Source organism: Nipponia nippon, unplaced genomic scaffold (genome assembly GCF_047370975.1).
Source record: "Nipponia nippon isolate SJK-2023a ecotype South Korea unplaced genomic scaffold, ASM4737097v1 scaffold_4, whole genome shotgun sequence".
NCBI classification, from domain to species: Eukaryota; Metazoa; Chordata; class Aves; order Pelecaniformes; family Threskiornithidae; genus Nipponia; species Nipponia nippon.
In genome coordinates this window covers 41,162,491-41,189,466 of record NW_028262358.1, presented here as the reverse complement: position 1 = coordinate 41,189,466, position 26,976 = coordinate 41,162,491, and the positions used below count along the sequence as shown (strand labels likewise).

Below are 26,976 nucleotides of genomic sequence, written 5' to 3'. Positions count from 1 at the left end.
CCATTTTTCTTTATTCCTCTAATGACCACTGCTTACAACAGTTATGTGATCCTTTTGCAGGCAGCTGTATTCAGTTCTCGTCTTATCTGCCCTTTCTTTATATTCATAGAAAAGTATCGGAAAAAAATCTTCAGGCCACAAGGCAAATGCTAAGTTCTGGGACTGGGAAGATGATAACCTAATAAGAATACCATTGAAAAGTTGTCTTAAAAATTTATTTTCCTGCAAATGCTCTACATTAGACAATTCTGGCGACACACAGCCACCTTAGGTAGACCTAGTGCAATGCTCTGACACTGTTGCATGGAGGAGCTGCCGGTGGGTTTCTTACAGGCTTGCACATTTGGCTCATGACTCAGAAGGAGCAACGAGTTAGCAGGGTTGGGGCCTTCCCTTCCTTCACCCCTCTGCAACAGAAGAGCTTAAATTCACCAACTGGAACATGTTTTACTGGTCCTATATTTAAATCTCAAAAGCTCACAAATGAGTACGTTTACTGTTCAACAAAGGCACCTCCCTACATGATGAAGAAAGTGATCCCAAGTTTAATTCTGTATTTCTGGCATGCAAAACCTGGACAGATTACAAAAGATTTCTATTTACTCACTAAGGTATGCAATTCATTGCCCAATCCAGTGATCAGCTGTGACTAGAAAGTTAGTGTCTCCTAATTTAGATTAAAGGATATTAATAGAAACTTTCTCAGCCTGATCTCAAGTTCAGACCTGTTAAGCATATATTTATTTATTAAAATCCCCCATGTAATGTAAAACACATTATAACTGAACAACTCAATGTCTGTTAAAACCATACTAAATTACTTTCTGATCTTTAACGTATTAGGAGACTATACTGAAGTGCCCCTCTGAGAAAAGCAAATAACACTTTCAAGGAAAGGAAAAAGCATTGCAATAAGTGGTAAATCAAGCATTTCTCCTTCAGCAACTAATTTCCTCATATGGAGTGGCTAATCACTCAGGTGTGGTATGAGTTACTCTTTTTTGTAGCTTTCAATAACTATTTGCTGGACATCTTCAAATCTCAGTATTTTAAAGAAAGATGAACATTTTTCTCCTTCTATAGGATGAGGAAACTGTCACCACTTTCAAACTCTACCTTGAAGGCACTGAGCTCTGCTGAGAGTCTCAGCCTGAAATCGTTTTATGTAGCAATTTATTTGAAATTAAACTGTGTCCGCCGCAGAAAGGAAGGAAGCGTCTATTGGAACCATCCATCCCTGAGGTCTTCAGCTCCCAAGGCCTGAGACTGAATCCATACTACAAGTGACCATGTATCTAAATTTCCAAAAAGCTGTAAATAGAGACTTTCAAAGTTTGAGTTTTTGGAAAGGTAAGCTCTCATGTACATGCTTAGTTACCTAAATAAGTGACCTGGTCTTCAGATGAGCTGCGTACTTGCAGTCTGGATTAGAAGGAACAGGAGACTGCACAAAGATAATCCATATTCTTTAAAAATTAGGTCACTATTTGGTGTACAGAGGCACTTAATTTTGGTTATAATTTTTTATGAGTTTTTTTGTAATACTTTATTACCTATTATCTTCAGATTTTCCTGTCTAAGCACACATCAGTAAATACAATGTGTAATTTATGAATAAAAACCCAAGGAACAGGCAAATAAACAAGGTATTTTCTAATACAGTTCATATTAGAACAATATTAGTTTCCATAATAAATAATTTTCCACAATGTGTATATCAGAAATAAGAGATCTTAACCAGGCACATCTTTGGGTCTGAATCTGAGAATACCTATTGCACAACCATCAATAAAGTGTCCTCTACTTCACTGAGACTTTGTCACTGTAAATAATTACACTCCCTGGAGCAAACAGATGTATATGGCAAGGTAGGTTTTGATGAGTTTTGAGGCTTTTTTTTTTTTCCTCAGGTCATCTCCAAATCTGACTTTAATAAACTTTTAACAAACTTTGAAAAAGGTAACAACACACTCATTTCAATATCAGCAATTCTTGCACAGGAATTACATGACATATAATTATGTTTTTAACAGTGGGATGATTAAACAAGACAGACTGCAATGATGTGTTCATTCATATAATACATAATTCCCAAGAGAAATAAGAAATATTTCTACACTGACCATAGTCTGTGTTTTCCGGCTCCCAACAATTTGACGGCCAAAAATAAGGTGTCTGTAGACAAAACAAAAAAGTAGGGAACACAAGTTAGACAATGCAAGTATTATACAGTTCTTGGACTGATTTCAGAGTTTTCAGAGTCAATTTGCATTTTTAGTAGATCTATTATATTGTTAACTTGACAATTTTGAAATAGGCATCAAAACAGAAAATTACTTTTGTATGCTTGTTTATTGCACTAGTGTCAGAATGGCATTGAAAAAGAAGAACAAAGTGTTCTTTTTATTCTTAAAATTAAGGGAACAAAACCCACCAGGTTAGGTAGTGAGGCTGTCTTTTTCATCTTCCCTAGCAACATACCTCTCACATGTCCTGAAGAATCAGTTTTAAAGGGTGAAAAGACAGAAGACATTTTAGGGTACATTCAATTCTTGGTTTTGGAGAGTTTTCATTAGTGTATATTAATATTCAGTACTCTTTCCTAGGAGTTATTTGTTTAAAAATGCCACTAAACACAACCTGTTTTCACAAAGTTATCAAAGTTCTTTTCATTTGTTCAAGTCTATTTTTTTTTCTAATCGTTTACCAATTGTGATTTAAAATGTTATTTTTTTAATGGAAAGCCAATTAAAGTATCAATAACTAGTTCAATACTATGCTTATTAAAACTGTGCTGAACAAATTGTTAAAATAATTCACTTCTACCAAATGAAGAATATAAGACCATATAGCCATTTTCATACAAGTAACTTAATTTTTAAAATGGTAACTTTTTGTTAAAATGTCAAGGATTATAGTATTTTGTACATAACACATTTGTATATATATACACATACACTCATACATTTAATATGGAAACCAACAGGGCTGAAGGGTGACACATTCACACCTACTGTCAGGTTAAATATATATTGTGAAAAATCTCTGTTGAAACAACGACCCATCAATTTTAATAGGAGCGATTAGGACTTGCTATTTATCAAGCAACAGCAACGAGTTAAATGGTAGAAACGAAACTATCACAAGCTAACTTCAAAGGCTGAGATGTGTTTCTTGTAAGCTGTTTTGTGCTCTGTAATGGAGCAGCAATAAGTCATTCTCCTATCAACTATTCCTTCTCAGTGCCACTGAAATCCAAGTGACCAGTATAAACACAAATGGAAAGAAGAGGAACCCTTAAACAATGAATGGCAGCACTCAGCAAATCCTGGAGAAGGAAGAAGCTATAAAAGTAATTTGACAATGTCAATCATATAAAGCATAAAGTCATCATCATTTAAATATACAGTTCACCCAGGAAGGGAGAACAGTCCTTCCTTATGGCATTAAGTGTATCTTGGGAGAGGCCCAAGAAGAAAAGCACAACTATATAATTTTCCTGCTAACAGTAACTTTAACCTCTGTTTACAGGGTCAAGCTGAGCTTCTGGAAGAAGGATGCAGTGAGGGTTACTAAATACATAGAAACCATATCCGCTCAGGCAGCTCCTGAGCTGAACCTGGCTGGGGCTCAGATTTTATGTAGGGGGGAGTAGCAGTTATGGTGGAGGATGGCTGGAGAAAGGTGCAGGGGAAGAGCCCTTTCAGACGTAAAGAGACAGAGATTCTCCCAATTGTGGGTATACTTACTGCAAATTTCATATTAAAACTCCTCATACATGCTTAGGATTTCTCTTGACAAATTACACATACTCCCAACCCCAGCTGAGATTTAAAAAATAAATTCTGTCTTCTTATTTTAAGCCACTCCCATGAGGTTTTGAGCAAATCCCAAAATTGCTTTTGGCATTCATTTCACATCAGGCTATGAGGAAATACTATATATTCACAACTATGTGTTTATGATGTAAGGGGAGGACTCCGTTGTTTCATACATAAATGAAAAGCTACTCCCGGCCAGCAAGAATACTCCAAGAAATAGTTCTAAGAGGCTGTCAGAGAGATTATATCAATCAAGGATAAATCTGATATTACTGTTTTCAGTAATTAGTTAAAATAACACATTAAACTTTTATTGGGACTTGCACATCGGTTGTGGAGGGAGTGTGGGCACTAAACAGAATATGGGAAAGGAGGCAGGATCTTCAATGTTGTGAAATGTCAGTTTAGCTCACTAGGAAGCAGAGGTGGCCAAGGCTTTTCTGAAGGATGAAAAGGTGCGTCCTGATGGCAGGACCTGCTTCTAACAGAGGAACTCAGTTCAGGCCAATGCTGAGAAATATGAAAATGCACCGAGCACACTTTTTACTTTCCAAAGCTGAATGAAACTTTTGAGGGAACAGATAAAGCAGATTTTGTTCCAGTAGAGAATACCCGATCAAGACTTTGTAGGTGTGTAGTGCTTGGAGTGAAAGCAACTGCAGAATGAGACTGATATTCTGCAAAGATGAGCACAGCAGCAAGAGGGCCAGCAGGTTCAGAGAACAGGCAGAGAAGGTCTCTCAGGAAAATAAATCGAGGGACAAAGAGATTCAAGGGAGATGGCAGTTATTGAAAGAGACCGTACTAAACGTCCTAGGACCTTTAGAGGGAAAGTGTAGTGACACGCCAGTGTAACCGAACTGGCAATCTCCAATCAACTAAACATGAAAAAAAAATCATGGAAAAAGCACAAATTAATGCGTATGCTACTAAGGATGAGTCTAAGCCTCCCTGCACCACCATGCCTCTGGAGATAAAAGCAGAAAAAATTAAAACAGAACATGAGTTTTAATTAGCAAAGCACATGATAAGTCATAATAAAAGGTTTCAATAATGTGTTATAAGGTAATCATAGAATCATAGAACACCAGGTTGGAAGGGACCTCGAGGATCATCTGGTTCAACCTTTCTAGCACAATCTAGACGAGATGGCCCATCACCATGTCCAGCTGAGTCTTAAATGTGTTCAGCGTAGCAGAGTCAACCACTTCCCTGGGGAGATTATTCCAATGATTGACTGTTCTCATTGTGAAAAATTTACCTCTCGTGTCCAATCGGAATCTCCCTGGGAGTAACTTGTACACGTTACCCCTTGTCCTCACCATGGGACTCCTTGTAAAAAGGGAGTCTCCATCTTCTTTGTAGCTCCCCTTTAAGTACTGGTACATGGTGATGAGATCACCTCTAAGCCTCCTTTTCTGAAGGCTGAACAAGCGCAGCTCTCTCAGCCTATCCTCATACGGCAGGCTTCCCAGGCCCTTGATCATCTTGGTGGCCTTTCTCTGGACCCCCTCCAGCCTGTCCACTTCTTTTTTGTATAACGGGAACCAGAACTGTACACAGTATTCCAGGTGTGGCCTGACAAGCGCTGAGCAGAGAGGGATAATAACTTCTTTATCTCTGCTGGTGATGCCCTTTTTGATGCAACCCAGCATCCTATTGGCCTCCTTGGCCGCAGCAGCACACTGTTCACTCATGTTGAGCTTCCTGTCCACCAGGACCCCCAGGTCCCTTTCCACGGAGCTGCTCGCTAGCCAGGTGGGTCCCAGTCTGAGCTGCACTCCTGAATTATGTTTTCCCAGCTGCAAGGCCTTACATTTGTCTTTGCTAAACTTCATAAGGTTCTTGTTAGCCCACTCTTCCAGCCTATTCAGATCTTCCTGCAGGGTGACTCTCCCTTCCAGAGTGTCTACTTCCCCACTCAATTTGGTGTCATCAGCAAACTTCATCAGGCTACACTTGATCCCATTATCCAGATCACTTATGAAAATACGGAATAGCGTTGGGCCCAATATCGAACCCTGGGGGACCTCACTTGTGATGGGTTGCCAGTCTGAAAAAGAGCCATTTACCACCACCCTTTGGGTGCAGCCCGTCAGCCAATTCCTCACCCACTGCACAGACCACTTGTCCAGGCCATAACGCATCAGTTTCTTCAGGAGGAGGCCGTGGGGAACTGTATCAAAGGCCTTGGAGAAGTCCAAGTAGACAATGTCAACTGCTCGCTCCATGTCAACCGAGCAGGTCACTTTATCATAGAAGGCCACCAGATTTGTCAGGCACGATCTGCCTTTTGTGAAGCTGTGTTGGCTTTTCCCAATCACATGCTTCATTTGACTCGTGACGGCCCCCAGGAGGATCCGTTCCATGACTTTCACGGGGACTGAAGTAAGACTGATGGGCCTATAATTACCCGGATCGTTCCTTGAGCCCTTCTTGTAGATAGGGGTAAGCCAAAAAGAAACCACAGCAAAAGGTGAACATTACGATATGAGAAAAGGGTTCAAATAACAGTTAGTACAGAGAAGTACAGAAGATTATTAAATGCCTTCCTTGTTGGAGTCTCCAGAAGGAGGGAAACTGTGGTCAGATAAAGGTCTTTCTGCCCAGGGAATGATGTGCAGGCGTGAGCTCTCCTTGCTGATGTGACCCTGCCCACACGGTGCTCGAATGCATTTAACGGGATCTGCCAAGAACTACAGCTCACCAGCTCAAGCACTGCAATGTGGCTGGAGCTGGCCTCCAGCCAGCTGGCTCCCAGTGGGAACAAAGTTGAAGTCTGCCCGCAATCAGCTTTGTGAACATGCCCAAAATTAATTTTGACATGAAGATAAGACTACAGGGCAAAGTACAGGAAAAAAAAAAACAGGAAGAGAAATATTTATATGAGGTCAGACAGTTCAGGCTAGAGGCCTGATGAAATTCAGCACAGAACACTTAAGGAATTACTGTATTTTCATGTGGGTAAACTGTGTTTATTTGTAGAAAACAAAAAAGTCTCACCTAACTAAAAAATGATTCCTGGTTCCCCAGCACTGTGAGTTATATGCATATGTAAATATTATGATGATTTTTTTTCCTCTGGTACTTCTCTTTCTCCTCTATCTCTAACTCTCTGTAGTATCTAACTGGCAAGAGTTATCAAAAGCATTGGATTATCTGCATGATGTTTAAAGTGGTGCAAGTTACCTGAAGGGCAAGTTATACATGAAAAAAATATTCATTCAAGTAACCTTTGAAACATGGGCAGTTATTTAAAAAAAAAAAAAATCTCATAAGGCAGAGAAGCCTCAGAAGACTACAGCAAGTGGAAGATCTACCTTTCTCAAAAAAGGGGAAGAGCTGAAACTTCCTGTATTCTAATCTTTCTAGATCTAGTGTCCAGATTGAACAATTGTAATATACTATCCATTTCTGAATCCTTAAAAGCTAAAGGTTACTAAAATTGGGATTTTTCAAAAACATATTGGGTCACTGACAGTGTAAAGCCCCTACTAGAGGAGAAATAAACAGTAGATGCTATGTATTTTGACCAAGGCAAAGTCCTACATTACTTTCTTACTAGCAAGTAAAGAATTATGGTATCACCATAAGATATGTGCTCAAAAGCAGCTACAGCTGCTGATAAAGTTGTATTCAAAGAGTAGATAACTATTATTTATTTTCAAAGCAGGGAATGGCATTGGTGGGTGCAGAGACAAGGAAAATTCTCCTAAAACCATGCACAAAAAATAGTGGTAAGGGACAGGATTAAGACTTAAACAGAAAGTCCACAAAATCAAGAAAAATCTTTAAAAAAACCCTAGACACTGAAAATGAAACATGATAAAAAAATCAGTTTCTGATTAAAGGAGTTTTGCAATACTGTGATTGTATGAAAAAAATCCATCAACAGCAAACTTGTGTGTAGCTAAAATGACTGATGTGTTCCCAAAGGTGTATTCCACGTTTTCTTGCCTAATTGTTTGGTATTAACAGCCATAAAGTTCTGGTCTTAATCTACCTCACAATGTGTCATGCACACTGGATAAACTGGAATATCCCTTGACAAATTGTAGCAATAAAAGTAAATCTCAAGTAAGTCACTTCTGGCTGAGAAAAGACCCAGGGAGAAACCTCATCACAAGGCTCCCATGATAGTACAATTCATTTATTAGAATGATACATTAAGATTTTGGGGAAACGTATATCAAGGCCCCCCATTCAGGCTGGCCCTTGAGTGCACCAGACAACCCCTTGCCTGTCCCCGTTCTGCAGGGACATGCTCTGAGTGCACCCCCACCGCCGCCGGCTGCAGTCCTCCTCAGCCCCAGTGCCACCTGTGCAGAGATTTATTGTCCCAACCTCTGCAATCAGGGCAAGTAACATCAAGCTTGCACAAGGTCTCGGACAGAAATCCCTGGAACCTTTGACTCCAAAAACCAGATTTTCCTACAAATGGAGTCTGCAGTTTATTTTGTCCCTTAGATGTTACAGACCTCAAATAGTTTAATCACATAACACGTCACAAATGTGCCGAGTTTACATCTTTCCACTTCTGTTTCAAAAGTCTCCACACAATTTCACAGTCCAGATATTTAATAATCCCTTAGAAGAATTTGCTACAGAGGTAATCCATGAAGACTGGGGAAGATTTGCCTTGTTCAACAAGGAAAGATTAGGAAGTAAGAAGAGCCCGATAAGATGATCCCTGGTCTTATGAAATAAGGTCAGGAATGAGAATAGGAGGTGTATGCAAAGGAGAAAGCTGCCTGCTTTCATCTGCTCTATTAAAAAACTCCCACAGTAATGCAAGGAGGCTCTGCCCACATAAATGACCTTCTCTGTACCTGGACTATGCAAGCAAAGCTTGGTTTAACTATTTGTTACAACTCACATATGCTGAGTAAACTGTAGAAGAATTATAACACCCCTTGCAATATCACATATTCCTATAGCACAAACATTATACAATCTATATGTCTTGTTTCATGTTCTAGAAACCCTATGTAAGTGAAGATTTTCCCCAGGAGAGTTACGGACATGGTATAACATGTTGTACCTCAACACTACCATTTTTCAAAGCGAAGATTATGAAATATCAAGGGGTTTTTTTGTGAAATGTAGAAAACCTGAAAGAATTATCATACTTAAGAATTTTACTTTTCTTCAGAAGGAAATGTGAAGCAGTTTGTCATGAACAAGTATTAAACAGGGAACATTTGTCATTTTGCCATGACATCCCACTTATAGCCGGAAGGAAGGTGGGTGGTAGAACGGTTTGGGGAAAGTCAAGTACTGTTTGTCAGCCCAGGCAGAAATAATGCTGCCAGTTTTTATCAGTATGCTTTTAAGGCACTTTGTTTAATTGTATCTGTAATTTGAATAAGCAGCCAGTACAAGTCAGCAGCTGGAGAAATAAGGCTTACCTAGCACTGCACATGCGATCGTAGAGCCATTTAAGCGTTCAGAACAAAACAGGCTGTTACAAGAATCTTCATGCCATTGACGGAAAACTGGTTTTGCACACACAAATGCATACTGGTTCTCTCACATTCTGGACTAATATCATTAGGTAAACCTAACCACAGAAATCCATAATCCTCCTGTTAATAAAGCCATATGAAACAAAATCCTGTAATATAGCACATATTCCGCGCTAAAGAAATTGGCAACAGTGGCTGCTATGCATCATGAGCAATCCTGTGATAAAACAAATAGATCTGCTTTGGCCCTACCATAAAATTAATCAATAATAATATCTGAGATAATGAAACAGCCACTTGTAAAAATCAGCGTTGCCTATCAGCTTTTATAAAACATGATTAATTCTATGCATTAAACTGTATTACTGAGGAGGGAAATCATTAAACATCTTTCAGCTACCCCTTGTTGATAGTAATAAGAAAAGAATTGTTGTTTCTGAAGCTGCTCCACACCATGAAATCTTTTAAAATCTAATTACGGGGATGGGGGAGGAATATTCAAATCACTCATAAACCTTCCTTTGCATATTACTGCTATTCTTCTCACAGGCACCAGGGAGTCTTTATAAACAGCACAAATCAAGACTTTGCTAAAAAATAGCTGTACACAATCTCAAATGCCTTGCATGATGGATGGCAGAATTCACAGGCATTCAGTTTTACATTCACTGCAGTTGACTCAAATGATCTCCTGGTAAAGGAAAAGGGTAAGATCACTGGTCTAGCACTGTCAAGCCATTAGTGGAAGGATGCCAGCAAGTAGTGCTCCACGGTTAGCTCAGAATTATTAAAGAAGAGGTTGAGGAAGTTGGAAACAATAAAGATTTTGGCTCTGTGACTCCTCTTTCCTAACCTGGAAAGGGGATGAGCATGGAAAGCAGTGGGGGAGAAAGTGTGTCTGAGTAGGGAGTTAAAAAAGAAAAAAGGGCACTGATAGGGCAGTCAGAAAGACACATGGATTTGAAATCATTTTTCTCTCTTTGAAACCTAAGCAGAACCTGTATATGCCGAGCCTGAGCTGAAGAGACAATGAATTAGTCCTTGTACCTGCAATTGCCAAAGAAAATCTGCCAAATGCTGGATAAGATAACCTGCTTTTTTTTTATTTCTAAAATCTGGCTTCCAATAAAATCCTTCCCTCAAGGCACAGTAGATGATCCAGTGAGGCTGTGGAGAGCGGCTGAAGAGCTGTGATATTCAGCCACAGTCTCAGTATTCAGAATGGCCAGAGGCTGGCCCAGGACTGAGCCAAGAGGTAGCTAGCTGAGCAGGGCTGTCTCAAAGAGATGTGGGAAGCAACATAATTCCACCTGAGACGCAAGGATCCACAACATTTCACGCTTTACACTGTTTTGCAGCAAAGATATTCCAAGATCCTTACAGTGATTGCTATATATTTTTATCCGCAATTTAGGCACGGAAAAACAAGGCCAGAGAAGTTAAATGCATTTGTCAAGAAAGTGTTCCCAGTGGTAGAACAGGAGAAGACATCACAGGTGAAATCTTCATCTTGCCAAGATCCATGAGTTTTGCTGCTATCTTCACCAGACTCATGCTTTCATAAGAAACTGTTCTCATTTTCACACTTCTCAGCTATTTATGCCTTCCATTTTAAAAGTTACAAAACAACAGCAGAACCTAAACTTCATCTCTGAAAATTAATTTATGTTGAATCACAAATTAATCTCATAAAAAAATGAGAGTGTGTTTATCACTAGCCTCAAGTATCCTAGGAGTTTGTTCAAAGACAAAAGCTATTATGAAATATTATTTTTCACTATGAACATTGAGACACTTAGTATGCATGTGCAACTTGTAGAAGAAATCAACATATCTTTCCCTGGAAGACTATTATAGAAGTTTACCAGCTGAGAGGGCGAGTCATGTGTTGCTCACCAGGACAGACATATTATCGCTTATGTGGACACAGATGAAAGGTCTCAGTGAGTAATCCCTGGCCGCAGGAAGATCTGCTTTCTACGGTCCACCTTGCTTTTCTTATTTGGGTCCCTCATATCTATTTGGTCTCAGGTAGAGGAGGGCAGATAGCAGGTATTCAGCTCCTTCTTTGGTCCCAGGCTTAAATTACCAGGAAAAGGCAATGCAGCTGTTCAGGATGGTTCACAAAGTATCACTATCCCTGAATTTTTTCCTTTGTCTTGTTGAGACTAATAGGAAAATTCCTCTTTGAGTAAGGCAATTAATATTTAGATCCATCCCCTTCGAATTAAATTGTTATCACAGAAACTAACCTAATTACACCTGAGTAGGTCAAGAAATGATCCAGAATTTTTTTTTTTTTTCCTAAGGCCACATTATTTAAAAAACCAGATATAGCTACGATTTTACAGCCCTCCTGATGCCAAGAGTAATAACTGGAAAAGTATAATTTTGCCTGTAAAAGGGCATTTGCACAAATGAAGCACAATCTCCACTGTTTTTAGCTATTTCTATACAATAGAAGGTTGTTTAAAACAAACTGGAAGTAATTTTACTGTCAGGAGGGAATGCGTGACCCTTTGGAAAACAAAAAATGAAGTGCATAGAGAACATTATTGTAGCTAAACTTTTTTGTAGGTCAGGTCTTTGTATTGCAGACAGAGACTTCTCTGCAGGGATGGCTTCTGAACTTTTCAGTGCTGGCAGGTGCACGGTTTTCTCTTTCTATTAAAATACCCAGAAATTTGTGAATCCTGTCCAATACTCAGGGGGTCCTAGTTCCAAAACACCTGAACAACTATTCTACTGCAAAATTCACACATTTGCAGTCAAACTTTCCTCCCCATTGAGTACGTTGTCTTCATCTTCCAATTTAACAGCTTCAGTAACAGATTTTATATTAGCCTTATTTTGGTGGGGAATATGGAATTGTAATGACATAACTTTTGCTCTTACAACTCCAGTTACCAGTATGACACCACTATGAATTTTTTCTCATGCTATACATTAGCAGCTAAAATTGCATTATTTTAACATTGTTAGCATAGGAATAGCAATGCAAAAGGTACCACAGAGCAGCAAGCAACCAAAATACTGCAGATATATTCTGAGCAACACTTGAGGAAATTGTCTTATTTCATATGCATATGTCAAATAGGTGCCAAATCCTTAACTTATGTAAATCCACTGATATAATTTTACAGTCTAACCCTCACTGAAGCTTCATGTCCAAACCTGTAGGCTGTAGACCTCTCTGAGGAAAGCACACGGCAGTGTAGCTGCAGTACTCTCAATTGTTCCCAGTGCAGCTAATTCTAATCTATACTTTCCTTCAGTCAAATTATCATGCTAGCAGAGGTGCTCATTTCCCATGTTTGAGATAGAAGCAGGCCAGCAGCTGTGCAGAATTCAATGACCAGCACTCCTATAAATAAGTCCTATTCTCTGCAAAATGAAGTCCTCAGATATTTTGTCCTTCTGGCTGCTGCTTATGCAGAGACAATCCAAGAAGAGGAGCCTCAACCACTCCGTGATTTCTTTCCACTTTTCACTTATCTCATAACCACATCAGTGCCTTTCCCTCAGCAGTAAGTCCCTGCACCCATGTGCCATCCCTCTCTTCTTTATACTGAACACTGAGGAGGATGAAGCACCATGAGAAAGAAACCTTTTCCTTCAAATTCTCTCTCCAGGATCAAAGGTAACTGTGGATCTGGGGGAGGAGACTTGGGGTGACTGCTCTTTGTATTACCCATGTACTCATGTAACTTACTGTCCTGCTGAAGCACTGTATGACCCACAGGATCTACATATGAAAATATGATAATATTGTATGCATGCATGCAATAATAATTCTCTTTCTTGCCAGACTGTGCTGTACATATTTAATTATGTTTACTCTAAGATTTTGTTTTAGACCAAATATTATGAATATTATGAATAAATATTATGAAAAAATATTATGAATATTATTTCTCTTCCCTTCCCTTATGTGGCTCTATCAAACTCAAGCCAAAATATTGATGAAAGTATTGCACAGAAATTAATCTAGTACAATGTTTGAGACCATGATTGGTCTCCAATGTATTACAGTTTTCTTCTGCATTTTAAAGACCACAATCTCAATTTTATTTTATTCTTGATGGCTTCTTATTTAAACAGCATTTAAGACAAAGCTTAGACTTAAATATCTTGAAGACAATACATTTTGTTCTGCCAGATATTATTTTTGTGTAAGTATTTAACACAGTTAGAACTAAGGGAGCAGGATTGCCAAACTATAGTATTCATATCATCAGTTTCATAGTGATCATCATCATATAATTTCAAAGCAACAAATACCTAGGGAAGATCTTGGAGCAGCTGTTGGTGATACCTACCAAGAAGACCACCTAATAGGAAGAGCAATACAGAACACAACCACCATTGTCAAAGGTGGCACATGGCAAGCAAAGTTGATTCCTTCTCTAGAATACATAATCAGATACTGTGCCTCCATATTTGTTTCAAGTCATAGGTGGTATTGCTCTGCAGACTTCTAGCCTATTACTAATTATTAGAAAAACAACACTCCAGCTCCCCAAGCCCTTAGTTTGAAATCTAATATAATAAAACACAACTATGTAGGTATCTGGATAATATACCTGTAGGTATAGGTATGCATATACATACATATACATCATTCCATCTTGTTCTGAAGCATCTGCATGTTTGTTGTACGCAATGAGACTGACAGATCAATGTAGAAATGTGTCTGCGCTTGTTTGAAGAATACACGCTACTTCAATACTACTCTGTTACCAATAAGGAGATCCTCACATAAGAAAGAATATGTGAATATATACCACCATTTTTTATCAGATTTCAGCTATAGGCTTAATAAGTAAAAGACTTCTCCCTCTCCAAATTAAGACTATGTTAGGAATAAGAGTCAAGAAGATAATTTCATTTCCTTTACTACATTTCCAAAATACTAATGTATTTCATGAGAGATACTTCCACACTTAGCATTATCATACTTTTTCGAGGGATCAAAATGGTCACTATCATCTTAATACTTTGCTGACTTAATTTCTAAATAAAAACCTTCTACCATTTTTTACTTTAAGGGGAATTGTCACCATTTACTAGGTTACATAAGAGACAAAGTATGGTTAAAATTTGCTATGAACCTTTGTGCAAGGCCTTCAATATGAGCCTCCATTTGTACAAGTCAAGAACATATTGAAAACACTTACCTGGAATCGATAAAAGGTGCCATCATCCTTTAGTGTTAGAACATGGTCTGAGATTGGAAAGAAATAGCCATGTGCTGCCATCAGTGTTCCCAAATGTAGAGCTTCCACTGTTTGAGGAATAAAAGAAAGATAAATTTAAAAAATTAAATAACTTCTTTTCAGTAGTTTACTTTTCTTCTTCAGATTCACCTTATCTCCTGCAGATAACCACTTGATTCTCAGTCAAGGTCCTGCCATCATGAAAGTGCTGCCTTTTTCTGTGTAATATAATGATGCAACCAAAAAAAAACCCTTTACTTTCCTTAACAAATGGCTATTAGATGTCCCATTTCTAGCTGCTGTTCCACTTCTTACATCAGCATTAGCAGATAGCTACTGCAATGTTCGCTCACTTGTTTTGAAGCTGAAAACAGCTATCGTTTTTACTCTGATGGTGCAGCCTGCTTTTCCTCTTCAGAACAGTTTCAGATTACATGATGTTAAAGTAGTTGATTCCAATTGTATGATATCTTCCTCACTAGCTTTATCAGAACTACAGTAAAGGATAGAGATATCCTTAAAAGTTTCTCATTACTGAGAAAATAACAAAGGATCACAGAATCACAGAACGGTTGAGGTTGGAAGGGACCTCTGGAGGTCATCTGATCCAACCTCCATGCTCAAGCAAGGACACCTAGAGCCAGTTGCCCAGGACCATGTCCAGATTGCTTTTGAATATCGCCAAGGAGGGAGACTCCACAGGCTCTCTGGGCAATCTGTGACCTGTCACTGGGCACCACTGAAAAGAGCCTAGCTCTGTCTTCTTTACACCCTCCCACCAGGTATTTATACACATAGATGAGCTTCCACCTGAGCCTTCTCTTCTCCAGACTGAACAGCATCTTTTTCTCATAGGATAGATACTCCAGACCCTTAATCATCTTCGTGGCCCTCTGTTGGACTCTCTTCAGTATGTGCATGTCTCTCTCGCAGTGAGGAGTCCAGAACTGGACACACACAGGATGAATTCAATTCACTCTAATGAACAAAACCTTAATATGTAACAGTCAGGTTTATATGTGCTCTTGTATTTTCAGTGAATCGCTGCCCAGTATCAGTCCCTGAAGTCTCTTACTCAGTATTGTCATTATTTGACTGACAAGAACACAATGTTGTAGGAAGAGAACAGCATTAGTTAGAGTCATGCTCCTGTTGCAGCATTTAAGTCCTACTATCTCTTTGCCATATTTCTTTACCAACCTTGTAACAACTCCAGTACATATCCCTAAAATAGCTGTACAGCAATTTCTGCTGTAACATTAAAAATTTCCTAGCATAACCTGCTAATATCAGTCCACAAGCACTGAAGCATCCTAATTTTAAAAGATGAGCCCTGGAAAGGAGCACAAGGGTTTCTGAGTTATATGACAAAGCCATCAGTTACAGGAGCTGGTTCCAGAGCGGACAACACTGCTGCAGGACAACATCAGGGATGAGCAAAGGAAAAAGATCAATAAAAAGGCCATATTGGACACCTAGGGAGTAAGGGGAAGGTGGGAAAGGGGAGGAAGAAAAAAACAAAGAGAAGAAAGACAGAAACAACATGATCTGCCTAAAAAATGAGGGATCTTCGATCTAAAATATGAATTCAGCATGAATCCAGAAAGTATGCAGAATAAGTAAGGATGAATATTTGCACTATGGAATACATGTTACACCACCACAACATATACAGATTCACATTCATCCTCTAAAAAGAGCTCATTTGTTCCTATTGCCTGTAATTTAGCTTTCAGCAATGGCGAGCATAAATGTTGCTGCATAGATCTGTCTTGTCCTGCCTCTTTAAAACATCACTGCGGCATCTGACCAGTGTCAACATGCAGAAAGAAATGCAAGTCCTGATACCTGTGTTCTTGCTAACAAACACAGAAAGAGGGAATCACTTATGCTTCACCCATTATTATTTTGGATACGAGAAGGAAACTCAGGCTTATTAATTTAGCCATACTTCATCAGCATCCCAGAAAATTCCCTATTTCACCCTTTTGCTCCCCTGGACGCATTCATTGGTACAGGAGATACAGGAGGTGGAGTGGGACATTTTTAAGCTAACCCAAAGCCAGCACGCATGTGAAAGGAGCAAGAAAGGGGATCTGGACAATACTTAACTGAGAACACATGACCATACCAGGGTTTATATGATACCCAATAATCCTTGTGATCTCTGTGTTTAGCAAACTGGTTCCTGCCCCTCCAGCAGAGCCATTATCTAAGAAAATCCAACACACCCTTTCCGGCAGTGAGCTCTCTGGCCTGCTATAAAATGCCACCACCCTGTTATCAAGCCTTCTCCCAATCACAAGCCTACAAGAAATCTCCCTAACAGAAGAAACATAGTTGTTTCGCTCCTTGAGTTTGAGATGTCTGCAAATCCCCATCTGAACTTTATCCTAATTAATGTAAGTCCATATATTGTTGTTATTCATTTATTTCAAGCCACTAAATTCTATTATCCCTCGGATCAAAAATTTTGAGTCAACACTTTCTGTAGTGAGTCAGTTGCTGAGGTTCTTTTCATCTTGGTTCACTTCGTCTACCTTTTAATTTTATTAAGCTTTTCTTTGTTCTTCACACTGCAACTTATTACCAATTCAAAAAACTTTATTTTTGCAGGTATTATGTATCTTCGTGGAATGAGAGAAAAACAAAGGAATAAATGTGCTGACATTTTTTAAAGAAAGGATTTCTTAGACAAGGGTGACAGGGCTTGCCAGGGAGCTCTGACGCAGATGAGAGCGCATTCTCTTCAGATTTAGCAGAAGCAAAATAGGCTCCAGATTTGTTTCATGTTCTTTCTGGATTCTGAATTGTCCTATTTTTCAAGAGCACAAGGAGCTCATATTATTCCCCTTTACCCAGAAATCTTTAGACCACATCTGGACTACTATGTCCAGTTGGGAATAATATGTCCACTCCAATACAAGAAAGACATCAACAAACTTGAGTGAGTCCAGTGGAGGGTCACCAAGATGGTTGGGGCTGGAGAATGCGCCCTGTAAGGAGAGGCTGGGGGAGCTGGGCTTGCTCAGACTGAAAAAGAGAAGGTTTTGGGGTAGCCTAGCAGCACGCTTCCAATGCCTAAAAGGAGATTAACAAATGAGGGAGGCAAGATATTTATGGAGTTCATGGCAATTGAAAAAAAAAAAGAAAAGAAAAAAAAAAAGAGAGACAATGGTAATAAACTAAACCAGGGACAGTTCTAACTTCACCCAAGCAGCAGAAGAGGCTGCCCAGAGAGGCTGTGCAGTCTGCATCCTCAGAGGGTTTCAAGACCTGAATGGATAAAGTCCTGGGCAACATGTTTGACCTTACAGTTGACCCTGCTTTGAGCAAGGGGTTGGACCAAAGCCCTCCTGAGGTCCCTCTCAACCTGAATTATATTACAACTCTGACTCTAGGTTGGTCAAGCAGAAGTGGAACAAGGAGCAGAAAAAAGGGATGGAGATCACTGGAGAAGAAATTATTTAAAAGCTCCTGCCAGACCAGGCTATAATCCTGGCAAAGTTAGTTACAGTAGGAGTAAGAGCTTATATTTCGCTCACTGGCCACTGAGTCATATATGCAAGTATACAGTCACTGCTAGTTGTCTATGCAAAAAATTGAAAGAATGACCCGGCCTTCTCCAGAAGCCAATTAAGGTTATTTAAGATCCAAATCATTCCCAATAGGAGCCTATATCTTTTCTTCAGTTATGTATGGAGACTAAGGCAGTTCTACTCTCACCTCAGGCAACCTCACTCAGCTAGGATGAATCTACACTAACTCAATGTTAAGTTATCTCTCTGTCCGTTTAGCTATTAAGAGTTAATAAGGATATATAAACTTTTCACATCTCTTCTTTTTTCCTTCAGCTAATAGACAATTAATTTTCATTTTTTTATGGCTATGAATCCAGCAACTTATTCCAGCATTGCATAAATATAAATGCACAAATATACCTTTCTAATAGCAGCCTAAGATCCACTGCAGCTCAAACTTGGGAGTGTGAGCAGTATCTGCTTTATTAAAAGAAAAAAAAAAAGAAAAAAAAAGGAAAAAACCCACGCATGGTATAAGAACGAAGACATTCACTTGAAAGTCTAAAATCTTCTCCACTGGTATCATCTGCCAATGGGACAACTGCATAACTGAAGCATGATCAATAATCTTTGCATAGAGATTGAATAACCTATAAATCAAATACGGCTCAAACAGGTGAACGACGTCCACAAAATTGTAACTGGTGAATAGTGTCCACAAAATTGTAACCCTGCCTCACACCAGACTGGTGGAGGACTAATGCTGCTGCTGTCTGCACAGCAGCAGTAGAACTTCTGCGCAGAAAGAAAACTCAGCTCTCAGGAGGTTTCTAATCTCCAAGCAAGAAGCTGTCCAGTGTATTACAGACACAACAAAGGCAACACTGATATACATCTCAATTTGCTAAAATCAGACTGAAAAATAAATACTGTAAGAAGCCAACGAAGTAGAACAGTAGGATTTATGCAACAAAACCATGAGCTTGAAAAGGAAAATGTAGCCAGCAGCAGAGTAGTCCTACATGCCTAAATGCCTAGAAGTTCAATTCAGACAACTTCTGCATTCCCCAGCTATTCCTGCCTGTGAAGTTAGGGGATTTTCACTTAAAGAAGCATGTTTCATCTGGAAGAATGGTAGATGGAGATTAGGAACAACAAAAACTTCTATGAAGTGCATTAGTTAAGAAGAAAAAAGAAGCCTGAAAAAATACTTTTAAATATAAAGGTTCCCAGGTAGAAAGAGTAATGTTTATATGTATGCAGAATACAAATTCAAAAAATTGGAGAAACACAGACTAAAAGCAAGAAAATACTGGCCTTCTAGATGGCAAGTGTATACAGTTGCACACAGAAATGTGATATCTGCACAACTATTATTTCCCAATCTTCAGCCAGTGTGTAAGAATATGCAATGTAAACTACATTCTCAGTTATGCCCAGATAGCCTCACTGAGAAGGCATAATTCAAATCACAGTCAAGTGCTATACAATGAATAAAAACTACAGCCAGAGACATCATGCAAAAAATCTGAGGGAGACAAAGCTCATGGAGGTGCAACTGGTAGAACAGAGTAGACATCAGCTTCCTCTGTTGTTGACTGCTTGTTTTGGAGACATCAGTTATCTGAACGAAGGTTCCAGGTACACTTCCTAGCAGTGATACTGCTGAAAAGTGGAACAGCATATTCAAGAAACAAATTTACCCAAACCACTGTTTTAATTTTTCATAGTTAAAAAAGGACAGTGTTGTAAGTTATAACAGCTAATGCAAAAGAAACACCTCAGGTGAAGACAGAAATACATCTTTATGAGCCTGTTGCATTTCAACAGGATATGAAATATTTTATATAAATTTAAAATGTTGCTGTGGGTGTAGTTTTCATTCTTAATGTGTATGCTATTGCTGGGCTAAGAGCTCAGAAAAAGCTCAAAATGCCATGGTTCACTCTGCTGTTGAACTTTATTTAGCTGAGTGGGTGAAGTGAACAACACATGTACATAGATTGATTAGCAATCATTTATTGTGAGAAGTAATATTGCCCAGCCATCTGCTGTGCCATTACAAGGAGAGTGATCTTGATGGATGAAATGCTATTCACTTTTAATATACTTTGTTAAACAAGAGAGTCAGACATTTTCAACACTTTGGGACAATGCAAACCTGATGAAATCTAAAGAATGAAAAATATATCCTGGTTGTTGAGTTTTCATTTTATTTTCTTTTTAAACATAGTGCAGTTTTCTCCTTACTGTAATAACTATTGTATGGATTAATGATAGTTCATTCATCTTCAATTTCAGGGTATGGTAATATCAGTAGAACAAGTTGTTTCTTATAATAACATCCACAGGAGGGGATTAAAAAGGATGGATGTTCCTTGTTTTTCTTTGGAATGAACATGTTTCTGTGCTTTGAAAGCCCTTAAAGGATATGTTTTCACTGATTAGTGTGGATTCCACTTTTCCTTATTCACCTCAGGGCTTCAGGTGATGTGGTCTCTATATTTGTTTACTCTGAAGTCCATAAAACACTTTATAGTATCATACCATTATAGTTACAGTCTCACAACATCTGAAGTGGCTTGCAGTAATCTCTGAGGGAGTGAGGAAAGGAAAACAGGGTGTTTCCCCATTCTGCTCCACTTTAAAACAGCATTTTTCAGAGTCTGTTTTATGTTCTTTTGTGCGGCTCAGTCCTGGAGAAAGATCTCCTACAAGGAATGTGGCTTGGGGCATTTTGTGTCCTAAAGATTGCTATATGATGTAAGTGACAGTGAAAAACCCAAACTTGCAAGTTTTTCATATACTTTTTGATACAAAAATATCAAACAAATGAAAACCTCCCTTTCCATCAAACAATGAAGTGTTTGTTATTCTGGGTTATTTGTCTAATCTAAAATCCATCACAGTACTGAAGTGCATTGCTAAGCCACACGGCTGCCTGGAAAAAGAATTAATGAGTCAGAACTTCACAAGCACACATTCATCTTAAGTGTCGAATGCTAAGACATTATCACTTACTCTCACCTCACTCCTGCTGTCATTTCATTGCCAGTGTGAACACAAGCTGCAAAGGATTAACTTTAAGTTAAAGTAATAAAACACAACCTGGTTCTCATGCTCACACAAAGCGTAGGAGAGATCCACTCTCTGGGCCTGACTGTGGCATTTAAAGAGGGGAAAATAAAACAGCTAGAAAAGTTCTTGAACACCCACGTCACTATAAACCTCTCTCTTCTGTCCCATCTGAAGGATCAAATTTGCAAATGGAGCAGCACTCGGTGAGAGTCATTTCAGGGAAAGCAAAAAAGTCGGTGAAGGAAGAGGCACTATTTACCCAAACACAGTTAAAATGAGATTCCTGTTGATTCCAAGATACCCATCACAAACCCAAGCTATCTGTCACCATAGCAGCTTACCTAAACAGGTAGGATTTTGCTTGTGCTGTGTGCTAGACAGTGGCTGCTGATGCCATCAGCAGGCCAGAAGCATCGGTAGGAACATCACTCAGCAGGTAAGGAGGAAAACCTATCAGAGATGTGCCATGAATCCTCATCTGCCCAAGGAACGGCAACATCCACCCTTACTGTCTGAGCTGATCTATAACACAGGGTGTCACTTATACACATATCCCAAGTCTAGAGAGAATGATGCATACCTGAAACATCGACTACTTTGTTCACAAAAACATCCAGCAAACTGGGGACACACTACCTGCCTCACAGGATATGGGTGAATTGGGACTGACCTAAATGTGTGACATAACCCTGGAAAGATTTTATCCAGACAAGATCAACAGAAGTCATGCCACCATGAAAGACCGAATGAAAGAGGAAGCTGACCTACAGTTTCTTGAAAGAAAAAAAAAAAAACAAAAACCAAAACAGAAGGCATTTCTTCACTTACAGAAGAAAAAAAAAGAAAAAAAAAAAAGGAAGAAAGAAAGGAGATATCAAATGGGAGAAAAAAAGAAGTTAGTCCTTGAAAGACAAGTTGCATCTCACTGCTAGCAATAAACAAACCCTCCTCTCAACAACTTTTTAAGTATTGTCTGTTAAATTTTTTATGTGATTGTTTCCCACTGGATTACAGCTGATTCACACATTAACTGTTGCTACCTCCTACTAAAGCTTGGCTTTTATTCTCTTAATAAAATTGTATCTTGAAGGGCAGACCCTGAGACCTCAAAATGTAATGACTTGAGGTGAGCACCATAGCTTTCATGTTGACAGAAAAAAAAAAAATAAAAATAGAGGAGTTGCAACTTGAGGTCTCATGAGGCAGACAAATGAGGAGTGAGGTGCTGGCATTGAGCAGTGCTATAACTTCACCTCTGAAATATTTGTTTGGTGTGTTTTTTTGGCATACTGGAAACATGCAGCTACACAGGGTGGAAGAAATCCATCCAAGCTGCAAGCTTAACTACCAGGGAAAACAGAACACGGCACAATTTGGTCACTAGATAACCAGTTCATTCAGCACGCAGTGATGAAAAGTGGCCTGAATGTGTTTAAAATTGCCCCTAGTTTCCCTGTCATCTGCTCAATTTTTTAAAGATACCTACCAAAATCACACAGCAATCAGGCCTTCTATGGTGGAATCTAGCTCTGTACCCACCAACCCAAGTCAGCATTTATAAAACATTTCTTCTAATTTCACTATCACCACTCCTGAATTTTTCTATTTTCAATTTTGCAGAAATCACAGACTTTCTGCTATTTTATTACTGATATCTCTTGTCTCTTTAAATTGAAATGACAGAAGGATGAAATCCAGACTCCTTTGAAGTATGGGTTTCCTGTTTTTCCCACTGGCACTTCCTCTGAAACGGCAACTTTTTAGTTTGAGCTTTGATTCCCATGCTTCTTCAGGGCAAAATACAGAAAATCAAAACCTGTGTGTCTTGTTTTCCCTAATGACAGCCTGAACTTGTCTTCATAAGATATTTCCTAACACTTTACTCATTCCCCCCTGCAGTATGAAACTCTGTGCTAATATATAAAGTCATATATGCACCCTTTTGAGCAAATCTGCTGAAGACAAGATAAAAAATATTTACAAAAAAAAAAAATACTGCAAATACCATACTTCTAAAAATTCTCTCAGATGAAATCTTGTTCCACAATTTCAAGCATCTGTAGAAGACCCAAAATATTGGACACAGACTACTACTACTCAGTAGTAGAATTATTATGCTATTATTTCAGATTTTCTTGTAGACTGCTTGCCAGTCGCTGTTAGTAAACCAGATCTCCCTACTTTCTTCTCCTCCAGTGGCTGGGTCTGCAGATGTGTGATCAAATCGTTTGGCTGCAAATGTTCGATGGGGAACTATGCGATACATTCTCCATGGCACATGACACCCAAGAATTTGTGCAAGCGAGTGCTGGCCAGGAAATGTATTTTACATCATGGTTCCCTCAGACGTGGTGCCCTGTATGATAGCATGCTTGCCTGGCCGCAGTACAGTGTCACTGCTTCTCCCTTTCTTTGTCACACTCAAGGCAAGGCACAGCTGCCACCTGGCAACTCCCCTCCCAGCCAGCTGTGTTTGGACATCGCAGGCACAGGAGCCGTTACATCAGCACACTGCAAGCATATGATCAATAGGCGCTGCCACAGCCAGGTGTACATCTGCGGTGGGGTTTCAAAGAGGAGACCCATGTTTAAGGCTTGGCAGATCCAGGGCATAAGAACAACTGGTGTGGTTGATGCACCACTTGGATTTGTGGCCAGGAAATAGCAAGAGCAGGCACAGGCTTTTTCAGTGCACAAAATACTTGTTCCTGAAGGAACTACAGAAGATAATATTGTTGAATCAGAGGGATGTCATCTAATGTGGAGTTTCTGAAGTTGGATGAGGGTAAGCAATAGGTAGCACTAAACTCTTGCTATGATTAGTGCTGGTTAAGATGAATCATGACACTTTTTTAGTCTCTAAGTCTGTTTTGATATCAATTGCTACTACATCAACCATTAATTTTGTATCATTGTCATGCATTGCTATCATAATCACAGAACACCCACTTATGACCAGGCAGTACAGATAATACAAAGAACATGCAGCAGCAGCAGCTAGAAAAATAACTGCCTCTTTCACTGCACTCAATACAGTAAAGAAAAATACAATCCTCTTTATAACAATTTTCATGCCTTCAGCAAACTGAGAGCATAAACCACTGCAAAGAATGTATTTCTTTCAATGGGAAGAATGCTGTGCTTTTGAAGTCCAGCAGGAGTTAAAAGCTTTATAAGTAAATTGGTGTCATTGAAGCATACACCAGGGAAAAATACCATCAAAGCTCAGGCAAGGCAACAACAAAGAGTGTGGAGGCAGCTTTCCTCCACATAGGAATGTGATTCCCCATGTGATCAGATACAGTTATCTGGGATGCATATATATAAAAAAACAAGGCAGCTATTACAAACAGGATCACTTTTAGAGAGTTCTCTTCATCTATTTCTTTGACTGGCAACTCAAATGTATTTCACTGTCCACATCAAAATGAAGGATGAGAGAGTAAACTTCTCAGATGTTGCAAAACTCCATTTTATGCCATCACATGTTCCTATTGTCATAACCTCCCTCCCAGTGCTCACTTCTCCTCGTTGCACAGGATTTACACAGATAATTGTAGAGAACTGTCAGTTCAGCCAGATAAACTCTGCTATTAAAAATACAGAAACACTGACAGATACTAACTAGCAAAAATAGCTCAATGAAAACCCTTTCACAAGGGCTTTTTTTTTTTTCCCCACAAAAAGAGAAGGTCTCAGTGAATGACCTATTTCATCTCTAATGGCAGAATCTAAATGTAGAAGGAAGAGATAGTACTAATGACAGCAGCAGCAGCAAAAATTATCAAAGGCTTTAAAATAAATTGATAAAATGTACAAAAGCATCTACCTGGTTCAACATAATGGCCACTGTGTGTTTTAAGGCAAGTCAAATATTAAATTGCTGAACTGTTAGCCAAAGTGTGCACTTTATCATTGAAGTCATCCTCAGTACTAAAGGAAAAAAAGCTGGAAAATGTGTCCTCAAATTTTTAGAAGGACATCCAGGGGAAATCTGGGAAAAAAAGATGAACACAACAGATGCCCATACAGGCAACATGATAGGAACAATAATAAAGGGTAGAATGAATGAAAATAAATATAAATGCGACAGAAAAGGAAGACTCAGCACTACTTTTGTTGGTGGATGCAATGTCTCACAACTCTGTGAGTGTTCTTATGTGGAATTAGTGAACATATAAGGTAATGAAAATCTGGTTAACATATTATCTTGTATTTCCAGGGCGCTCTTGGCATCATTCCCCCAAATGTTTTCTAAAGGAATTAAGTGGATCTGGGATAGAAAGTCATGGAAAAAGCACTAGGGTAGAAAGACAGGACAGGCACAGTAGATCACTTATGACACTGAAGGGGGATAATCACTGTAGCTGTGTTTAGTAGATCCTGATTTGTTCAGTATCATCCTAAATTATCTACGGAAGTGTGTGACTGATGATATAACAAAATTTGTTGAAAGTATATCATTACTGAGGTAAGTAAAAAGTGAGTTGTGAGGAGATGTAGAACAACTTCAAGGTACTGATTCACTAGACAATACAACAGCAGATGGAACTGAATTTTGATAAATGCTAAACATTTCAAATATGAACCCTCCCTCCCCAAGTTCACATGACCAGTAATTGGCTGCAATTAGCTGCTGCATCTCAAGAAAAACTGGAGTCACTCTATACGATTCTGTGAAAATGTCCGCTCAAATCTCAAACAGAACATAATGAATTATTAGGAAAGAAATAGAAAACAAACCAGAAGACATTGATAGTATACAGCATAGCACAGCCACATCATAAATTCCAAGCAGAGTTCTGGTCATTTAATCTCAAACTATAGATATATATTAAAAAAAACACAGGAAGAAGGAGGATAAGGATTGTAAGAGATCTATGAAGGCTTCCATACAACAAGAGATATCACAAATCAGAAAGCGGACCATGGAGGACAGCCATTACAGCAGTCTATAAAATCACGACTAACCAAAAGAAGGTGAATGAATAAGGAATAATAATTTGCTACTTTTCAGAACCCAAGAACTTGGAGTCAACCAATGTGATTATCAGGCAGACCCTTCAAAACAAAAAAATACATCTATAATATTTGATCAACCTGTGTTACATATTGTCACAGGCTGTTGTAAAAGCAATGGAAGAAAGGTCATTCAGGAACTATTAAACAAGAAACTGGAAACACTTGCAGGTCAGGGGATTCCCTAAGGTTCAGACCATCAGGAGCTGGACAAGCAAAGCAAGGGACCACTACACCACCTTTCTCCAGACAGTCTGACTGCAGCTCTGTCTGTCTTATGTTCTTACTGACGTTGTTGTACAAAATGCACTTAATTTCTAGTATTTTGGAGCATGCATTGGATAAGAACCAATTTGCATTGCTACCTATCTTTTTTCTTGCTGTACAGAAGATTTTTGGCTTGCTAATTAAAAAAAAAAAATTAACCACTATTATGCTTAAATGCCCTCGGTGTGCAGAGTCTCTTTTAATATTAAATTTGAAATTGCAATATATTTATTGGTTAATTGCTCTTCCTGGACATAATTTTGGCATGTCAGAAGACCTTCTAAATGTACCATGCAGAAACTTAAATACACCTTTTCACTTCTAATTTATTCTCAGTCAGCTGTCATTACTAAGGTAAAAGTTATTGTGGATAGTTGAATTACTTCTGATCCATTTCTTGTAGGCATAAGTTTTCATCTCCTTCAGATAGATCAGAGCATCTATGTGCAAAAGTTCATTAACATGAACTTTAAAACCCTGGGAATTTACAGTTGAAACTCTACAGGTAGTTGTCTGTACATTTAATTTTATTATGCAGTTATAGTGGTGGTCACTATTACTAAAAATCATGTCAGGTTTAGCTGCAGAA

General features: G+C 38.8%; 1 protein-coding gene across 12 annotated transcripts in view; it reads right to left on the bottom strand.

The window, feature by feature from the left end:
- RGS7 (regulator of G protein signaling 7) overlaps positions 1–26,976 on the bottom strand; it is a 290,868-nt gene that overhangs the window by 72,920 nt on the left and 190,972 nt on the right. For all 12 annotated transcript variants that reach the window (XM_087774359.1, XM_087774358.1, XM_087774352.1 and 9 more), the window contains 2 exons: positions 14,464–14,570; positions 2,124–2,175 (listed from right to left, as the gene is read on the bottom strand). In XM_087774359.1, the coding sequence (XP_087630485.1) occupies positions 2,124–2,175; positions 14,464–14,570 (159 nt within the window). The remainder of the gene's footprint in view (positions 1–2,123; positions 2,176–14,463; positions 14,571–26,976) is intronic.